Here is a 19,487-nt window from a genome sequence, read left to right as displayed (position 1 = left end):
GCTTTATAACCCTTTCCAGACTGATAGATCTCAATTACTTTCTTTCTCAATTGTTCCTGAATTTCTTTGGGTCTCGGCATGATGTGTAGCTTTTAAGGATCTTCTGGTGGACCTTACTGTGTCAAGCAGCTCCTATTTAAGTGATGCCTCGATTGTGAACAGGTGTGGCAATAATCAGGCCTGGGTGTGGCTAGAGAAATTGAACTCAGGTGTGGACAACCACAGTTATAGTATGTTTTAACAAGGGGGGCAATCACTTTTTCACACAGGGCCATGATGGTTTGGATTTTTTTTCACCTTTAATAATAAACACCTTCATTTACAAATTGCATTTTGTGTTTACTTGTGTTGTCCTTGACTATTGTTTAAATTGGTTTGATGTTCCGAAACACTTAAGTGTGACAAACATGCAAAGGAACAGGAAATGAGGAAGGGGGAAAACACTTTTTCACACCACTGTAGTAGTTTTAAATGTAATTGGGTATTTTGAAGTTTATTTGTTTTTGATAAAGTTTATAAATATGTGACACGTATCCTGCATTATGATTGGCCAGTTATGATCAACTTTTTCATGTTTATTAATATTATTATTATACAGGATTTATATAGCACCAACAGTTTGCACTACGCTTTACAACATGAGGGCAGACAGTACACTTACAATACAAATCAATACAGGAGGGATCAGTGGGCCCTGCTCATTAGAATTTACAATCTAGAAGGGAGGGTCAAGTGGAAACTAGTTTACACACATCATATTCAAATCTTCCAAAAAGTTTCAATATTTAATTGATGTTTCTTTCTCAGAGAGATAACCGAAGCAGTATCCACAATAAAGAAATGAAAAATGTGATAGATCTGAAGAACATAGAGGTACAGCAGCTGATTTCTGTTCAAGACGAGGTAAGACATTGAAGCATAGAATATGTAATACTGGAAGACATAATTACATACGCAGATTCAAATGTCGACATCCAAAACTAACTACTGCGTTCTGTGTTCACCTTATACAAAGCTGAAATTATTCAAACAAAATATTTTTTGACAATACTGTATTACCCAACTCATTAGCCTCGTACAGCAGCATCTATTCACATTTGCTCTTTTTTACTATAACTTTTGATTTAAAATGTTTGTAACCCCTAAAATAAAAAATCATGGATCCGTCTCGTAATATATTGCTAATCGTTTAATAATAACATTATAGTAATTCTGCTAGCAGTGATTCTTGATCACCCGGTTGATCCTGCCGGTTCCTGTCATCCCATTAATAAACTGACCACGTTAGCATGTTAGCTGATCCATGGTAGCGGGGTCAGTTTACGTCTTCTGTCATCACGCATTTAGAGTCAAGCAGGCTGTATGCTTGCACAGTGTACTTGTATCTTCCGTGGTCTGGTTAAAGCCACGTTCCCCGGCCATCCCTTCTCTATTGACTGCCAGTGACATCACTGGGCATTGCTGGGGAAAGGGGGAAGTGATACAATGTTGCCGGGTATGATTGTGTTTCATCACCCTGTAAATGCTGATACCCGGCAGCATTACATCACTTCCTACAATGATGTCTGCCCAGCTTTGTAACCTCCCACCTGCAGTTATGTGAATCACAGATCTGTGAAGAGCGGTTACATGACCTGCATAACAAGAGATTAAAGAGCTACAGGCAAGTTTTTTTTAACCACTTGCCTACCAGGCCCTTACACCCCCTTTCTGCCCAGGCAATTTTTCACCTTTTAGCGCTGTCACACTTTGAATGACAATTGTGCAGTCACGCTACACTGTACCCAAACAAATTTTTTATCATTTTCTTCACACAAAGAGAGCTTTCTTTTGGTGGTATTTAATCACTGTTGTTTTTTTTGTTTTTTTTTACAACAAAAAAAAGACCAAAAATTTTGAAAAAAAAGTTTGCTTTTTTTCTGTCAGTAAATTTTGTAACTAAGTAATTTTTCGCCTTCACTGATGAGCGCTGATGAGGTGGCACTGATGGGCACTGATAGGCTGAACTGGTGGGCATTGATGAGGTGGCACTTATGGGCACTGATGAGGCAGTACTTATGGGCACTTATTAGGTGGCACTGATGATGAGGCACTAATATGCCACACTTATGCACTTATGGGTACTGATAGGTGGCACTGATATGTGGCACTGGTGAGCACTGATAGGCAGCACTGATGAGCACTGTTAGGTGACACTGATGGGCACTAATAGGCAGCACTGCTGGGCACTGATAGGTGGAACAGATAGGCGGCACTGATGGGCACTGATGGGCATTGATGGGCAGCACTGATAGGTGGCACTGATTGTCAGCACTGACTGGCATCGCTAATGGACACTGATTGGAGGCACTTGTGGGCAGTGGTAGGCACTGATTGTTGCCACTGGTGGGCACTGATAGCTGGCATTGGTGGGCAATGGTGGGCACTGATTGCTGACACTTTATTGCAATATTGTAATCAGGGCACTGATGATCAGTGCCCTGAGTACATGCCAAGATGTCCCCCTATGAGGAGATGATGTTGATCGGCTCTCCTCTCCTCACACTCTTTCAGTGTGAGGCGAGGAGAGTTGATTACTGGCACTTCCTTGTTTGCATGTGATCGGCTGTGATTGGACATGGCCGATCACATGGTTAAAGAGCCACGGATGTGGCTCTTTACAGAGATCAGGGTCGCGCCGTGTTGCTAGGACACGAAAGAGTGGCCGTTCTGGGACACTGTCATATGACGTCGTCCTGGAACGAGAGCCACACTGCCCCACTGCCTCATCATTTGACGGTGGGTGGGCAGTAACCAGTTAAAGTAATCAAGCATTTTATTTCTTTTTTTATGCATGCTAGCAGCGCTTCAAAAATGTTTTTTTTTACCAGATATTAACTTTAAAATCACTTTAAGGCTGACCTCCAGGTAGATATAAAAAAATGAATTATGGCATCTGTGTATTCCTTAATACATCAAAATGCAAGTAATGTAAGTATTATTATTAATTTGACTACTACAGGTTTTTATATAGCGCCTAGAATTTACGCAACTCTTGACATAAGTCTCCGCGCTGAGGGCCAGTTCACACCAGATGCAGTTCCGTGCGCTTTTTCTGCACTAAAAATGTATGCATAGTGTTTTCCATGTATTCCAATGGCTTTAGTTCACACCATGCAGTCAGTTCCAGTCAGTTTATGGTCAGTTTCTGCAACTGACTGGAACTAACTGCACTGGTGTGAACTAAAGCCATTAGAATACATGGAAAACATTGTGCATGCATTTTTAGGGCCTCTTCACACCACAAAAATGCACTCATACGTTTCGGATCAGTTTTTGCTTACAGTTCACACCACACACAGTTCCAATGTGTTATTCCAGTTCACTTCTGTGCAGAAAAAAATGCAGCACGCTCTACTTTTTTTTCTGCACTGGAAACTGACTGCATTGGTGTGAGCTAGAGCTATTGGAATACATGGAAAACACTGTGCATGCATTTTTAGTGCAGAAAAAAAGCGCACGGAACTGCATCTGGTGTGTCCCTATCTTACATGCATGCATAGCACCAATTTTAGAGAAGTCAATTTATTCTACCAGCACGGCATTGAAGTGTAGGAGAAAACTGACATACTCAGAGCCTCACATACTTAAAACCCATGCAAGCACACAGATAACATTCAAACTTCTAAATCCCCATACACACTATCAGATTTTCTGCTGATTTTTGTCTTCAGATTTACCAAAACCATGTAGTGTAAGGGCCTGCCTGATTGCATACAAATTGAAACTCCTAATGTTTGACCTCATATTATATGGTTTTGGTAAATCTGAAGGAAAAAAATCAGCAGAAAATCTGATAGTGTGTATGGGGCTTTACAGGTAGTGTCCTAATTTGATTTAGTATCAAAGACAATAACCAATACAAACACGGCATCATAGACAATGAGATTCCGAATAGCTATAAAAATATATATTCTTATTCATGAGTTTGTTAAAAGATAATATCCACATAAAAATAAAATAATCTTTTCCTTAAAAAAATTAATAGTGATATTAACTCATATGGCCACACTCCCTCTGTTTGCTTTCCCAGTTATATAACATATAACAAAGATAACAAATAGTGTGTAGATATATTAACTATTCTCCGAGTTAGAATCCTTGAAAACTTGAAAGGCAAAGCATCACTTCTCTACGCGTTTTAACAGCCAAGGCAGCTGCTTCACCAGGAGTACAGCATATCTGGATCTGACATTTAACATATACAGAGAGGAAAATATTCCCAATACAGTATATAATAATAATAAATACATAGAATCAGATCAGTGAAGAGATGGTCTGAGGAGTCCTTTGAATTATTGCAGGATTGATTTGAGGGAACGGATTGGAATGCACTCTGTGAGCCACATGGAATGGACATTGATGGGCTTACAGAGTACATAACATATTATATTAATTTCTGTGTAGATTCAATTGTTCCAAAAGGAATTGTTAGTTGTTATTTAAATTTAAAAAAATGTGGGTAACTAGGGATATGAAGGATATTTTTAAAGGATAAGTCCACCCTAATGCCGTGTACACACGATCACACATTCCAACAACAAAATCCGTGCGATTTTTTCCAACAGATGTTGGCTCAAACTTGTCTTGCATACACACAGTCACACAATGTTGTCGGAAATTCCGAACGTCAAGAACGTGGTAACGTACGAGGAGCTGAGAAAATAGAAGTTCAATAGCCATTGCGGCTCTTCTGCTTGATTCCGAGCATGATTAGAACTTTGTGCGTCAGAGTTGTGTACACACGATCGAAATTTCCAACAACGGATTTTGTTGTCGGAAAATTTGAGATCCAGATCTCAAATTTTGTGTGTCGGAAATTCCAATGGAAAATGTCCAATGGAGCCTACACACAGTCAGAATTTCCAACAAAAAGTTCCCATCGAACATTTTCCGTTGGAAAATCCGACTGTGTGTAGGTGACATTACACTAAAATCTCTACATCTACATACATCTACATACATCCAAGATATAAGCCTAACCTATCTAGTCCTATGAAAAAGAAATCAGTATGCATACCTTTTTTTAAGCTGATCCGGCCCGGTCTCCAACCGATCTATGTTGTTTTTAATTGTATGGATGGTTTATTAGAGTGTAATTTAAATTTGTTTTATTTTTGCTAATGGTTGTTATTGGAAATGTTTTTATGTCTTTGTGTCTTGCTCTGTTCATTGTTGTGATCTGTTCATGTGTTGCAATAATTTCCCTTGGGATTAAGAAAGTATTCTGAATCTGCATATAATATAACAACAATGTATTACTGCCAAGCTTCTTATCCAAATGCATACTGTATGTGGTAATCTGGGCACACTTGATTTTGTATCAGTTTCTCACGATCACCTGCACAACAGAGCTCAGACTTGAGGGGGAGAGGCAGCATAAAAAGCTAGCCCACTGTGCTACAACATCCATGTGCTAACAATGATCATGGTGATAGGAAGAGGGAGTAGAGTGGCAGACAAGGTCATCAGTCTGCTGCTTACTCCTTTCACTGTTTTGTCACAGTCTGGGAGCACAACAAGACCTTTGGGTGTTAAATAACTGCAACACAGAAAATGTGTTCTTTTGCCCTGGCTGCCAGTGCTGTGCTGTGTGGTAAACATGTAAGGATGTAGGATGTAAATCTTAGGACTGGATGAACAGTAACACAAATCATTTGAGAGGTAAAACAGCAACCATACTGTGTACAGACTTATTATATTGTTAAAGAAGTGGTCTGGAAATCCATCCATTAACGGCCCATGAGAGCCACCCCCTTTCTCCAGCCACCTACCTCTCTGTATAATGGATAGATTCATCCATTGCATCAATCTATCCATGGCCGCTGTAGCCACCCCCTATTCAGGCGTCCGCTCTCTTTTTCGAACGCGGACGCCTGAATTCCAGCATCGGGAATTGTTTTTGAAGTACCTGATTAGAGCCATAGGCTTAAATCAGGCCATAGGCTCAAAAAAGGTGACCTGCAAGCACAAAGCATTGCTCTCGTAGTTCACCCAGGAGTGTTAGAAAAGTGAATGAATATTTGCTTTCCTAACACTGAACCACCTCTCAGCCAATCAGGTGCGTGGGTCTGTTACAACAGGCACTACCATTGGACATCTATTAAGAGGAGGGGAGGAGATGCACAGAGGGCACAGGAGACATGTCTGACCCACTGCAAGGTCCCACCACTCGCCGCCATCACCCGCTGCCTGACTCGCCCCCAATATAGGATGCCAGGCAGACGGCGAGCGGGCGGGGGGTCACAGTGGCACTATTTAATGGGAACAGTGACAGCATTTGATGTGGCACTATTTGATGACCACAGTGGCTGCGTTTGATGGGCACAGTGGCTGCAATTGATGGGCACAGTGGTTGCAATTGATCAGCACAGTGGCTGTGTTTCATGGGCACAGTGGCTGCATTTGATGGGCACAGTGGCTGCAATTGTTGGGCACACTGGCTGTGTTTGATGGGTACAGTGGCTGTATTTGATGGCACAGTGGCTGTGTTTGATGGGCACAGTGAGGCTGCAATTGATGTTTTTTTTTCAAGAATTTTTCAGTTTGTTTGCACTCCCCCAAAAATTTTGAGCACCAGCCGCCACTGCTGGAAATCCTACTCACCATGGAAGGCCACGGGTCTCTAACTGTCCCTGGCTAATGCAATAACAATGTTAATTAGGATCTCGTCAGACAAGAATGACAAGGTATAAAAATGCATTTTATTTTTATAAGAAAACTTCTTAAAAGACTAAAACTTGTGATCGCTGATATTTTCCAATAATGTATTATTTGTAATACATATCAGTTGATTAAAATATGTAGAAAGGCAAACACTCCAAACACTAAAAATAATTTAAAACAATTGCATTATTTTATACCTGTGATTGCAGGATTGTGAAACGAAATGCTAAAACCCTATAACCCTGTTTTCTCATATGCTGTACAGGAGACACATTAATTGTATGCTCTTATCTTCACCATGCTGCTTGCAATATCCTAAGCAGTTACTGACTTCTTAAGGTCAGTTTTTATATATGGCTTAAGATGACCATAGATGGATTGACATTTCAGCAGGTATGAGCCAAATTACGATATGTCTATGGCTGTTGCCTCTTAACAGAAATCGTCTATGGCCATCCTAAGGTTATCCCTTCCCAAATGTCACTCCCTTAGGTGAAAGCCCTTGAGCAAGTGTTGAATTTTTGAAAGTGAGGAGAAATATCCAAATGTTACCATACCTGAAAGTATTAGTCATTTTCTTAGGCCTTCAATCCCAAACAGAGAAGCTGCAGAACTTGGTAAAGTTGTAAGTATTAGTTTGCTACCTATAGGTACAATTTAAATTTATAATATAATTATTTTGTTCAAGACCCTGTAATAAGTGTAGCACCCTCTAGTGGTGGCTTCCTGGGTTGGGCAGAGATCCAGGGAGAACTGGATGACTCACAGGCAGCATCACTGAGACCTCCCCTCTATTTCTAAAATGTACTGGAACCTTCTGGAAAGATGGGAGGTTAAGTAATGTGGAGCTCCCTGAAGTATTCTGAGGGCCCTGACCAGTCCCCAACAGATGGTCAGTCAAGCTAGGGAGGAGAGTTCAGGTGGAAGCTGGAGATGGAGTGTTAGGCTGTCACGGTCTTTGGGGGAGCTCTCCACTCTGGGGAGGTTACCTTGGGGCTTGGCTCGGGGGCAGACAGAACCCTCTTCAAGACACATGGATGTGTCCTGGCCAGAAGGCACAGGAGCAAGGAGAGGACAGCGGGAGAACACTGCCAGGCAAGTCTCCAGGAGAAAATAGAACAGCCAAGAGGGCTGTGAGTAACACACAGTCAGAAGGACTGGAGGGCACACTTGAGAAGACTGGGATGGAGCAGTCCGGGATGGGTACAGAGTCAGTAGGACTGTGATGGCAAGGGCAGTGGAAAGGGGCAGTGTCATGGTTATGCAGTAATCTTCCTCTGTTTGCCTACCTCTCCTCATGTGTTCAGACTAAGAGGCCAGCCACTTCCACCTGGTGGTTTTTATAACCTCTTCTCTAAGCATGGTTCCACCCCAGGCCCTAACAGGGAACCCTATATTAACCTGTGCACTTCAAGCCATCGGTCCTGATCAACCATTGTGTATTCACTGTGTGTTTGGCTTCCTGTTTTCTGCTTGCCGTGTGCTCTACGTTTGTCTCTGTTACCAACCTTGGCGTGTTCTCAACAATTCCTGTCTGCTTGTGACCTTGACCTTTTGGCGTGTCCCCGACCATCCCTGTCTGCCTGTGACCCTGAACCTTTGGCGTGTACTCTGTTGTTCCTGTCTGCTAGTTGCCCTGACCTCTGCCTTATCCTTTTACTATCCTTGTTGTTCCAGCCTGCTGTTTCCTTCTCCTGTAGTCTACTGTGAGCTTGAGCTCTGAGATCCTAGAAGCCGCGACCTGGAGCCAGACTGCAGTGAAGTCCATCATCACCACTGGAGGCTCTGGTGAACACCTGCTCTGCTCTTAGACTCCGCGCCCTGGGGAATCTATGCTCTAGCTCCCACTGGGATCTGTGTTAGTGAGCCAGTAGACCTACATCCTGAATCTCTCTGGGTACAATCCGCAGCAGTCAGTCCCAAGGTCCACTGCCTTAGCGGTGCACTTCCGACTCCTACGGAGTTCATCTGTCACCTGGTCTCAGGTGACCTGACAGGCAGCTGCAGCCATTAGGGCTGGCGGTTCCTGAAGAGGTGGTACTGGGAGCAGTAGCCACAGATAGGACAGCTGGAACCAAAGACTTCCATTTTTGCTACACCATAGGGGCCCGCAGTCCCTGCCTGCAAAGGGCATTCAGCCAGACCTAGCTGTGATTGTGGTCTGGCTGAATGCTGTCTGAAACCTGTGATAGCGGGTCCTGGGAGTGATAGTCTGCAAGCAAGTCTTTTCTGAAGGTAGAAGGGGAGAGAATGTATATACTAGAGTGTATATAGTTCAAGTCCCTACAGAGTTTCATTGATCAAATGGACATCCCATATGCACCCTTCCCCATCCAAGTTCAAATCCCCCAATAAAAAAAAACTCAAAGCTGCAAGGACTGTTTCTTGTCTCTGAGCAACTGTACATGGTGGGAGACGACCATATTTACCAGCGGCCTTTACGAGGGTAGCACTACATAAGAAAATTATGTAATTGCCGTTGTTGATTTACTTTTGAAAATATTAGTAGAGCCTTGGATTGCGATACTTTTTCAGTCACTGACCAGAAAGAGGTATGCCACTAAGGAAAGTCAGAGAAAACACAGAAGTCCTTATCTGTATATTTGTTTTCTGCCAAACACTTGAGGGTCAGCACAACAGTCACTCAGGCAAGCATAATTTTCAGAAGTAGAGATTAGTATTGCCACCACATTTCATTCATGGTCAGTCTCCTTTAACTCCATTCGACCTAATCTCTATAACATTTCCAAAGAAGAAGGGGAAACCACTTACTGTGTTGAAAGACTCAAAACTGTTTATTAATCCATTCAACAAACAGATTTGTCCATCTGAGGTACAAGCACCGCAGTTTGACCCCATGAGCATGCTCCTTACCGAGGGAAATACTATTGATTGTTGGATGGACTAGTTCGTTTGTTGGGTGGATTCTTTGAAGCTGTTATAGATACTGGTTTAGTGGCCGACAACTACAGAGAACTGACTCCTGTCATCAGTGGAACCTTGGAGATCAAAGTCTGTAGTGGAGTATCTATTTCTTTGGCCCCCATTCTACAAACACTTTTTTCTTGTTTAATGGAGAGTTAAATTATATAAAATGGTTTATGAAGACTATGCACCTATACTACACACCAGGCAGTTCAGGCTCAGATATAGCAGGGAAAATTTTTCTGAAATGCAAATATGGGCACGTAGTTAGACCCATATCAGAAAGTGATGTAACTGATAATGCCAGTATGATGCAAATATTTATCCAATTAAGAGGGCCTATATACAGTAAGTAAAACAGCAATACTGGAAGACACTTAACATTCTGCAACAACTGCATGAAAGAACTGTATGCCATTATTTTTTAAAGGAGTATATGTTTACTCTTTCTTCCAAGTTGTACTACATCTATTATATCATGTGCTACTCATATTTTTTTCTTTATTTAACAGCTGGAACGAGAGCTCCACAACCTCCGCAGCACAGAGAAGGTTACAAAATCAGAGAATGAGAAATTAAAACGTACGAACCAAGACCTGGAACATCACCTGGAGAAAATACGAGATCAGCTGTCTGAAGCCAAAGGCTGTTTGAATGAGATGAAACAAAAAATTACTCAGATCGAGGCTGAAAAGTAAGAGAAATATATTTGTTAATCATTCAACCTTTATTATGCACCTTGATAAATAATAACATATTGTAATTTTTAAAACATGCCCAAACATATAAACAAAATATATATAAAAATGTAATTATACGTGCGTAGTTCCAAGCATGGGCATGCCATTATTGCATGCAACAGTGCAGTGTATGCTCTTCTTAATAAGTCGCTGGGGACTTGTATTGCAGGATGTTGTGGCTAGGCTCAACTTTCATAAAAGCTAGAACCTGCATACTAAAATATGGGGGCTTCTGGGATGCCCTATAGCCCTACTGAGGTTAACAAGTAGGGAACTGCAAGTACAAGGTAGTGCCTGCTATCGCCATGTAAGTTTAATTTATTAGCTTTGAACTGAAAAAATGTATACTTTATTTTTGATTGTTGGTATCACTGTATAGGCTCTTAAACTGTATATTCACAAGTAGAATTTCATTTTACATTTTAAGAAAGTTGTTTTCTAGTCTTCAGTGGGGTCAAATCGACATTTGCTTTTGACTGTAGCAAAGAGAAAATTCAAAGGGACAGGAAGGAATTTTTTTCTTAAACAAAATGATTTCTAAAGCCCCATACACACTATCAGATTGTCTGTAGATTTTTGTCTTCAGATTTACCAAAACCATATAGTGCAAGGGCCTGCCTGATTGCACACAAATTGAAACTGCTAAGGTTTGACCTCATATTATATGGTTTTGGTAAATCTGAACAAAAAACTCAGTAGAAAAACTGATAGTGTGTATGGGGCTTTACAGTGTATGTGGTTTGAACTACTTTCTAATGGCAAACATCAAGCTGTTGAATGTACTGAGAATTTTCTTACTAATTTCTGTGCAAAAATCAAATGTAATCCCAGCTTTAGGGATAGGGAAAAAACAATATTTGCTCAATTATTATGTATGCTGTGCTTCCTGCTTAATAATGCTGCACAATGGCTGGTTCTCTCAATGCAAGTCAGACGGCAATCATTCTGTTGGTGTGGGTGAACAAATAACCAATAGAAGGAAATTCTATAAATCTCTATATGTTACACAGTCGTGGAAATACGGTACATCAACTCGAATGATGGAAGCTACATAAAAATATTACAATTTTAAAGGAAAATACACTGTCATTTTCCTTTAATCATTCTGCATGTTGTGAAAAGATGCTATGCTCTTAGCAAAATAAAACATATTTTTGATGTTATTGCGAAGCAAATATCTAAGTAGAAAGGTATTTCAAGCCTTCACTTCACAAAGTTCTTTTTTTAGATGTTTATAGCTATGAAGTCATACATTCCCTTTCTGCAATGTCACTATATTAATGAGTGTATAGCCTGCTTTACTGTGCATAGACAAAAAACATATTTTCTCATTATTACTTATGTATGCTGTGCTTCCGTTTTAATAATGCTGCACAATGACTGGTTCTCTTAGTGCAAGTCTGACTGCAGTCATTTCATCTGTGTGACTGAAATTTTATCTAAGCAACTGAGGATAAAGCAATATAAATAGTCAATAGAAAAAAATTCTATAATTCTCTATATGTTACACAGTCGTTGAAATATAGTACATTAAAGCGGCATTCCACCCTGAATTTTTTTTTTTTATATATAATCAGACTCCTCTAAACCTATAAAAATGTTTTGGAGGAAAACATTATTTTATACTTACCAGAATTGCCCTGTTGCTATGTAGTCCTCCTAATCTACTACTTCCTGGTCCGCGGAGCTCCTCGTCACTTCCTTCCTTGCCTGTGCTGAGTCTGTGGGCAGTACTGTATCAGGACAGGAAATTACGTTATTTAAGGCAGATCGCAGCGCCGGGATGTGTTTATCTATGTCACCATAACAACAGGTCGGGACCTTCCTCCATCGCCGCCCGTTTTTATGGCAACTTTAGAAACAATCGGCGGTACAGTCACCAGTGAATTGCGCATTTACCCAGTTACCCAGCATGCACCTCCTAAGCTTATCTAGGAGGAGTTTTCGACTGGGCTTCACGTGCCCACAATCATGATGACAACGGGAGAGAAAAAATTGTGATTGTAACATTTTAATTTCAGCAACATCCATTATTAAAATTATATAATCGTTTTTTAATTGAATAATTACTTATGCTCGGATCAATTAAAAAATAAATAAATAATGTGGCCGGGACTCTGCTTTAATTCTGAAAATGGATGTATGCTACATAAAAACATTATAGTGTTAAAGAAAAAAAAATCACTGTAATTTTCCTTTAATCATTTTCTATGTTGTGAAAAGATGCTATGACCTGAACAAAAAAATAAAAATGTTGATGTTATTACAAAACAAATAACTAAGAAAGACATTCAAAGCCTTCACAAGCTTTCTTTTTAAGCTGTTTACAGCTATAAAGTCATACATTCCCTCTCTATAATGTAACTATTGTTAATGTGAGCCTTTCCTTAACAAATAGCTATTTCCACCCTTAAATATGTGGTTGTGGGGCAGCATGTTTTTCTATTGTTGGGTTTTACATTACTTGTCCTACATCAAAGTGGGTGAGGTTGTTTGTTACTGTCAGTATCCAGATAGAAGCTTTAATCAGGACTAGGCTTTTGTGCTTTGCATAGACCTTAGAACTAAATGTGGACTTCCTGTTACATTTTTGAGTTGGTAAACAAGGTGCTTCTGACTCTATCCACACCACATATTGTAATGCCCAACATGTGCTGTGCAGTGCTCATTAAACCTGTTCTTAATAATGGCCCTGTTACTGCAATGTTTATAATGTAAAAACGTGTCCCCCTACAATAAACCTCATATTGCAACTTTTACAGCTTCAAAATGGGCCTTTTACTACAATATTTATAACTTAAAAAGGTGTCCTCAACAATGGCTCTCATACTGTAACTTTTACAACTTAAAAAACATATCCTCAATAATAGGCCGATTACTGCAAATTCATAGCTTATAAATGTGTCCCCCAATAATGGCCCTCTTACTGTAACCTTTACAGCTTAAAAAATGTCTCCAACAATGGCTACCTTACTGCAACATTTACAGCTTAAGAACATATCCCCAATAATGACCCTCTTGTGACTTGTACAGTGCCTTGCAAAAGTATTCTTTTTAGTTCAATGTTTTTTTTTTAATCTGAATTATATGTGATGGATCAGAACACAATAGTCTACGTTGGTGTAAAGTTAGAAAAATATAGACATACAACTATTTTTCAGATATAAAAAACTGATAATTGGCATGTGCGTATGTATTCACCCCCTTTGTTATGAAGCCTATAAAAAGCTCTGGTGCAACCAATTACCTTCAGAAGTCACATAATTAATGAAATGATGTCCATCTGTGTGCAATCTAAGTGTCACATGATCTGTCATTACATATATACACCCTTTTGAAAGGCCCCAGAGGCTGCAACACCTAAGCAAGAGGCACCACTAACCAAACACTGCCATGAAGACCATGGAACTCTCCAAACAAGTAAGGGGCAATGTTGTTGAGAAGTACAAGTCAGGGTTAGGTTATAAAAAAAATATCCAAATCTTTGATGATCTCTAGGAGCACAATCAAATCTATCATAACCAAATGGAAAGAACATAGCACAACAGCAAGAGATGGCCGCACACCGGGCAAGGAGAGAGGCAGCACAGAGACCTAAGGTAACCCTGGAGGAGCTGCAGAGTTCCACAGCAGAGACTGGAGTATCTGTGGGAGACTCCCAAAATGTATGGAGGAAGATTCTCTGGTCTGATGAGACAAAAATATACGTTTTTGGCCATCAAATATAACACTGTCTGGCGCAAACCCAGCACATCACATCACCCAAAGAACACCACCCCCACAGTGAAACATGGTGGTGGCAGCATCATGCTGTAGGGATGTTTTTCAACAACCAGGACTGGTGCTAAATACAGGGATATTCTTTAACAGAACCTGTACCACTTTGTGGGTGATTCGAGGATAGGACAGAGGTTCACCTTCCAGCAGGACAATGAACCTAAACACACTGCTAAAGTAACACTTGAGTGGTTTAAGGGGAAACATGTAAATATGTTGGAATGGCTTAGTCAAAGCCCAGGCCTCAATCCAACAGAAAATCTGTGGTCAGACTTAAAAATTGTTGTTCACAAGCGCAAACCATCCAACTTGAAGGAGCTGGAGCAGTTTTGCAAGGAGGAATGGGCAAAAATCCCAGTGGTAAGATGTGGCAAGCTCATAGAGACTTATCCAATGCGACTTCGAGCTGTGATAGCCACAAAAGGTGGCTTTACAAAGTATTGACTCTAGGGGGGTGAATAGTTATGCACATTGACTTTTTCTGTTATTTTGTACTATTTGTTGTTTGCTTCACAACAAAAAAACAAAACAAAAAAATCTTCAAACTTGTGGGCATGTTCTGTAAATTAAAATGATGCAAATCCTCAAACAATCCATGTTAATTCCAGGTTGCGAGGCAACAAAACACGAAAAATGCCAAAGGGGTGGGGGGGGGGGGGCTGTTGCAAGGCAATGTACAGCTTAAAAATGTGTCCCCGACATTGGCCCCATTACTGCAACTTTACAGTTTGAAAAAACACGTCCCCAACAATAGGTATGTTATTGCAGCATTTATAGCTTAAAAACATACATCTGTATGGCTGAAATCGCATTGCACGGACATCGCATGTGATTTGCACTGCAGTGCAGTGTGAATCACATGCGATCTCGCAGAGCGTGCTGGTGTGAACTGGCACCTACTGTAACTTTAATAACTAAGAAACATGTCCCCAACAAGGGCACTGTTACTGTTACACCAGATGTTCAAAACAGCAAAACCTGGGGACAATCTTCCTCTCTCTGTATAAAAATCCTGAACAGCTTCATTCTGTACAAAACACAGTCTTTTGAAGATTAACCACTTCAATACAGGGCACTTAAACACCTTCCTGCCCAGACCAATTTTGAGCTTTCAGCGCTGTCGCACTTTGAATGACAATTGCGCGGTCATGCTACACTGTACCCAAATGACATTTTTATCATTTTTTCCCCACAAATAGAGCTTTCTTTTGGTGGTATTTGATCACCTCTACGGTTTTTATTTTTTGCGCTACAAATAAAAAAATACCGAAAATTTTGAAAAAAAAAATTGTTTTTTTTTGTTTCAGTTTCAAAACTTTGTAAATAAGTACGTTTTCTCCTTCACTGATGGGCACTGATGGGGCTACACTGATGGGCACTGATAAGGTGGCACTGATGGGCACCAATGTGGCACCAATGAAGTGGCACTGATAGGCGGCACTGATGGGCGACACGGATGGGCGACACGGACGGACACTGATAGGTGGCACAAATTGGCACTGATAGCTGGCACGGATGGGCGGCACGGATGGGCATGGATAGGCGGCACAGGTGGGCATGGATAGGCGGCACAGGTGGGCATAGATAGGCGGCACAGGTGGGCATGGATAGGCGGCACAGGTGGGCATGGATAGGCAGCACAGGTGGGCATGGATAGGCGGCACAGGTGGGCACTCAGGCGGCACAGGTGGGCACTCAGGCGGCACAGGTGGGCACTCAGGCGGCACAGGTGGGCACTCATAGGCGGCACAGGTGGGCACTCATAGGCGGCATCGGTGTTATAGTAATGGATGCCAATCAGTGCCAAACAATAATGCATGCCAATCAGTGATGCCCATTGTGGCCACTGATTGGCATCCATTATGGGCACTGATTGGCACCCATTGTGCTGACTGGCACCCTGGTGGTCTAGGGAGGATTATTATTATTTTTATTACCTTTTCCCTGGTGGTCTAGTGGTGTCCCCGGTGGTCCAGTGTGGGCATCCTCGGGGGGGCTGTGCTGATAATCGATCAGCACAGACCCCCCCTGTCAGAGGAGCAGCCGATCGGCTCTCCTCTACTCGCGTCTGACAGACGCGAGTGAGGGAAAGCCGATCACCGGCTCTTCCCATTTACACTGTGATCAGCTGTGATTGGACACGGCTGATCACATGGTAAAGAGTCTCCGTCGGAGACTCTTTACCGAGATCGTAGTTGCCGGGTGTCAGACCGACACCCCGCAACAACGATTGCCGCAATGCGCGCCCCCGGGGGCGCGCAGCGGCTCATAATCCTAATCACGTCATATGACGTCCGGTTAGGATTATGAAACCACTTTGCCGCCGTCAATTTGTAATAGGGCGGGCGGCAAGTGGTTAAGAGTAAAAGTTCATTACAAACTAAGGGCCCTGAGCCCATCTGGAAAAATAGCACACACTTGAGGTAACTCCTTGCAGGAGTATATCCCCTTCTTCTGTAGAACTGGTCCCAGCTCCACAATCAGCCAGTCCTGCGAGCCCTACTAGTTGCTCTGGAGATCTCTCAGGGCAAGGATGAAGGGGTTAAGCACAACGCCGTCCCTCCTAGCTGGCTAAAAATGGCATTTGTTCCCCTTATGTAACCCTGAGTGTGCTGATGTACTCACACTGTCCTTCCTTGCTCCCATTGCTCCCAGGTGTGGTCCCAGTCAAACCACACTGCTGAAGGGATCCTTCCTGAGCCAGCCCAAGCCTCTAGCCTGTAGGTAGGACCCCCCTCCCCAAATCTAATGACCCCTCCGGGCCAACGACAGGTCTCCTCAGCACTCCATCTCCATCTTCCACTGACTCCCTCTTCTGTGTGACTCATCCATATTTAAGGGCTGGCCCAGCCACCATGCCAGTATCCAGATTTGGGTCTCCTCATCCCCACCCACTAATCCCTAGAAGTTTCTACAAACTTCCAGAACCAGGGGAGGGCACCAGGGAACTATATCTGGGAGTCACACAGCCTGAATTCAAGTAAACCCTGACCCAGATTCCAGACTCATACGTTAACCATGAGTCATACTATGTTTTGCCTGTTCTCACACTAGTAGGACACTAGAGGGTGCTACATATAATTAATATTATTCACTGTGTTAGTACTGTAGTACTGTACTCATTAAAGGATATGTCATACACTGTAAATATAAAGTTTTGTGACATTGACACAAATATGGCTCTTACAATTTTCTTTTCCTCTATATTGTCCAGATTTTATCGTTTTCTCTTGATCTAATCCTAACTTCAATATTTTTTTTTTCTTATCTTTGCCAATCAACTGTATAATATAATAAATCATTGACAACATTCATTTTTATATACTTGTCTTTCTTAGAGAGGCAACAGATCATAAAGAGTCCATGGACATTTCAAGTGCTCAGGTATAGTACTCTTACTTACCGTACTTTGAATATTTTAACAACCATCCATTGACCATTATTACTCTGATTTTAATGTGTTGGAAAGTTTGGAGAGTGCTGTAATGTTCTCCAGGGTGGGAAGCCCAGAGAGACCCTTGAGAGCATGAGAGCTACATGGTCAATGTACATTGGCACTGAATCCTTTGTTAGTCGGGACATAACTCAGCATGAAGAAAACTTTTCACTGTGCAACTCTGTGTGTAAAACTGGCCATAGATGGTTCTAATGTCAGCTGGTTCAGCAGGGACCAACCTGGATTCGATCCATCTATGGGCAGGCTTATTGTAACCAAGTAAATCCTTTGTAGCATGCGATTATTGCCAAGAAGATATATATTTAATGGAAAGGTTAGTACATCCATACATATACCACCACTTAACCATCTACTGTTAAGCTGGCAGTAGATGGTTAGAATCATAGCAGATTTAGCAGGGACCTGCTAAGATTCAAACTATCCATGGGCAGGTTGAATGTACAACCAGCACGTTTGATTTTCGACATGTGATTATTGTCAGTGGCTATAGCTGCTAGCAATAATCACTGTGTTCACCCAACATGGATGGCTCCCCACGCCACCCTGCCGGGAGAACACAATAGCTTTGTGGTAAGGATTCCCCCATCAACACTGACTGTGTTGATGGGGGAATCAAGCGATCCTACCTTATGCACCACAGTTATCTAGGGGTTGATTTATAAAAGGCAATAGGCTTTTTCACTTTGCGTGAATCTATCCATGGCTGCCGTCACCACCACCTATTCAGGCGTCCGGCCCCTTTTCGCACGCTAGGCACCTATATTACAGTGGCGGGAGTGTATTTTCAAATCACCTAATTAGAGCCATAGGCTATAATAGGCTTCAAAAAAGGTGAAATGTGAGCGCATTGTGCTGGCAGTCCACCCAGATGTGTTCGAAAAGCGAATGAATATTCGCTTTCCTAACACTGAACCACCTCTCCGCCAATCAGGTGCGCAGGCCTGTTACCCATCACCTGATTGGGTGAAAAGACAGGCGCTACGATTTTACGCCTATCAGGAGGAGAGGAGAAGACGCACAGAGGAAACAGGAGCCGCTGTCTGACCCACTGCAAGGTCCCACTGCTAGACGCCGTCGCCCACATGCCTGACCTGCCACTGAGACAAGGTAAGTGCTGGGCAGATGGGGAGCGGGTGGGAACTTTTGATGAGCACAGTGGCACTATTTGATGGGCACAGTGGCAGCATTTGATGAGGCACGGCGGCACTATTTGATGGGCACAGTGGCAGCCTTTGATGGGGCACAGAGGCAGCGTTTGATAGGCACAGTGGCTGTGTGTGATGGGCACAGTGGCTTTGCTTGATTGGCACAGTGGCTGTGTTTGATGGGCACAGTGGCTGCGTTTGATGGGCACAGTGGCTGCATTTGATGGGCACAGTGGCTGTTTTTTATGGGCACAGTGGCTACATTTGATGGGCACAGTGAGGCTGCAATTGATGTTTTTTTTTTCAGAATTTTTCAGTTTGTTTGCACCCACCCCCCCCCCCCCCACCCCCCAAATGTTTGAGCACCAGCCAGCACTGTTTTGGTTTCTTTTGATTTGGTTCATGCAATCTGCTGCGGAAATTGATAAGAGGCATGTTGAGCCCATTGAATATTTTATTTTTTTGCCTCAAGCGATTGAATAATGACAAAAAAAAAATATTTTTTTTTTTTTACACAAAGTTGTCACTAAATGATATATTGCTCACACATGCTATGGGCATATGTGAAATGACACCCCAAAATAAATTCTGCTGCTTCTCCTGAGTACGGGGATACCACATATGTGGGACTTTTTGGGAGCCTAGCCGCGTACGGGGCCCCGAAAACCAAGCACCGCCTTCAGGCTTTCTAAGGGCGTAAATTTTTGAGTTCACTTCTCACTACCTATTACAGTTTTG

General features: G+C 42.1%; 1 protein-coding gene across 4 annotated transcripts in view; it reads left to right on the top strand.

Annotated features, from left to right (window-relative positions):
- Positions 1-19,487, top strand: part of LOC143982705 (EF-hand calcium-binding domain-containing protein 4B-like) — a 196,243-nt gene that overhangs the window by 76,293 nt on the left and 100,463 nt on the right. For all 4 annotated transcript variants that reach the window (XM_077481649.1, XM_077481651.1, XM_077481650.1 and 1 more), the window contains exons 7-9: positions 808-903; positions 10,143-10,324; positions 17,486-17,531. In XM_077481649.1, the coding sequence (XP_077337775.1) occupies positions 808-903; positions 10,143-10,324; positions 17,486-17,531 (324 nt within the window). The remainder of the gene's footprint in view (positions 1-807; positions 904-10,142; positions 10,325-17,485; positions 17,532-19,487) is intronic.

Source organism: Lithobates pipiens, unplaced genomic scaffold (assembly GCF_037356315.1).
Source record: "Lithobates pipiens isolate NorthernLeopardFrog02 unplaced genomic scaffold, aLitPip1_a1.2 Scaffold_16, whole genome shotgun sequence".
In the NCBI taxonomy this organism is placed as follows: domain Eukaryota; kingdom Metazoa; phylum Chordata; class Amphibia; order Anura; family Ranidae; genus Lithobates; species Lithobates pipiens.
The sequence above is the reverse complement of the archived record's forward strand: the minus strand, read 5'-3'. Positions and strand labels throughout refer to the sequence as shown.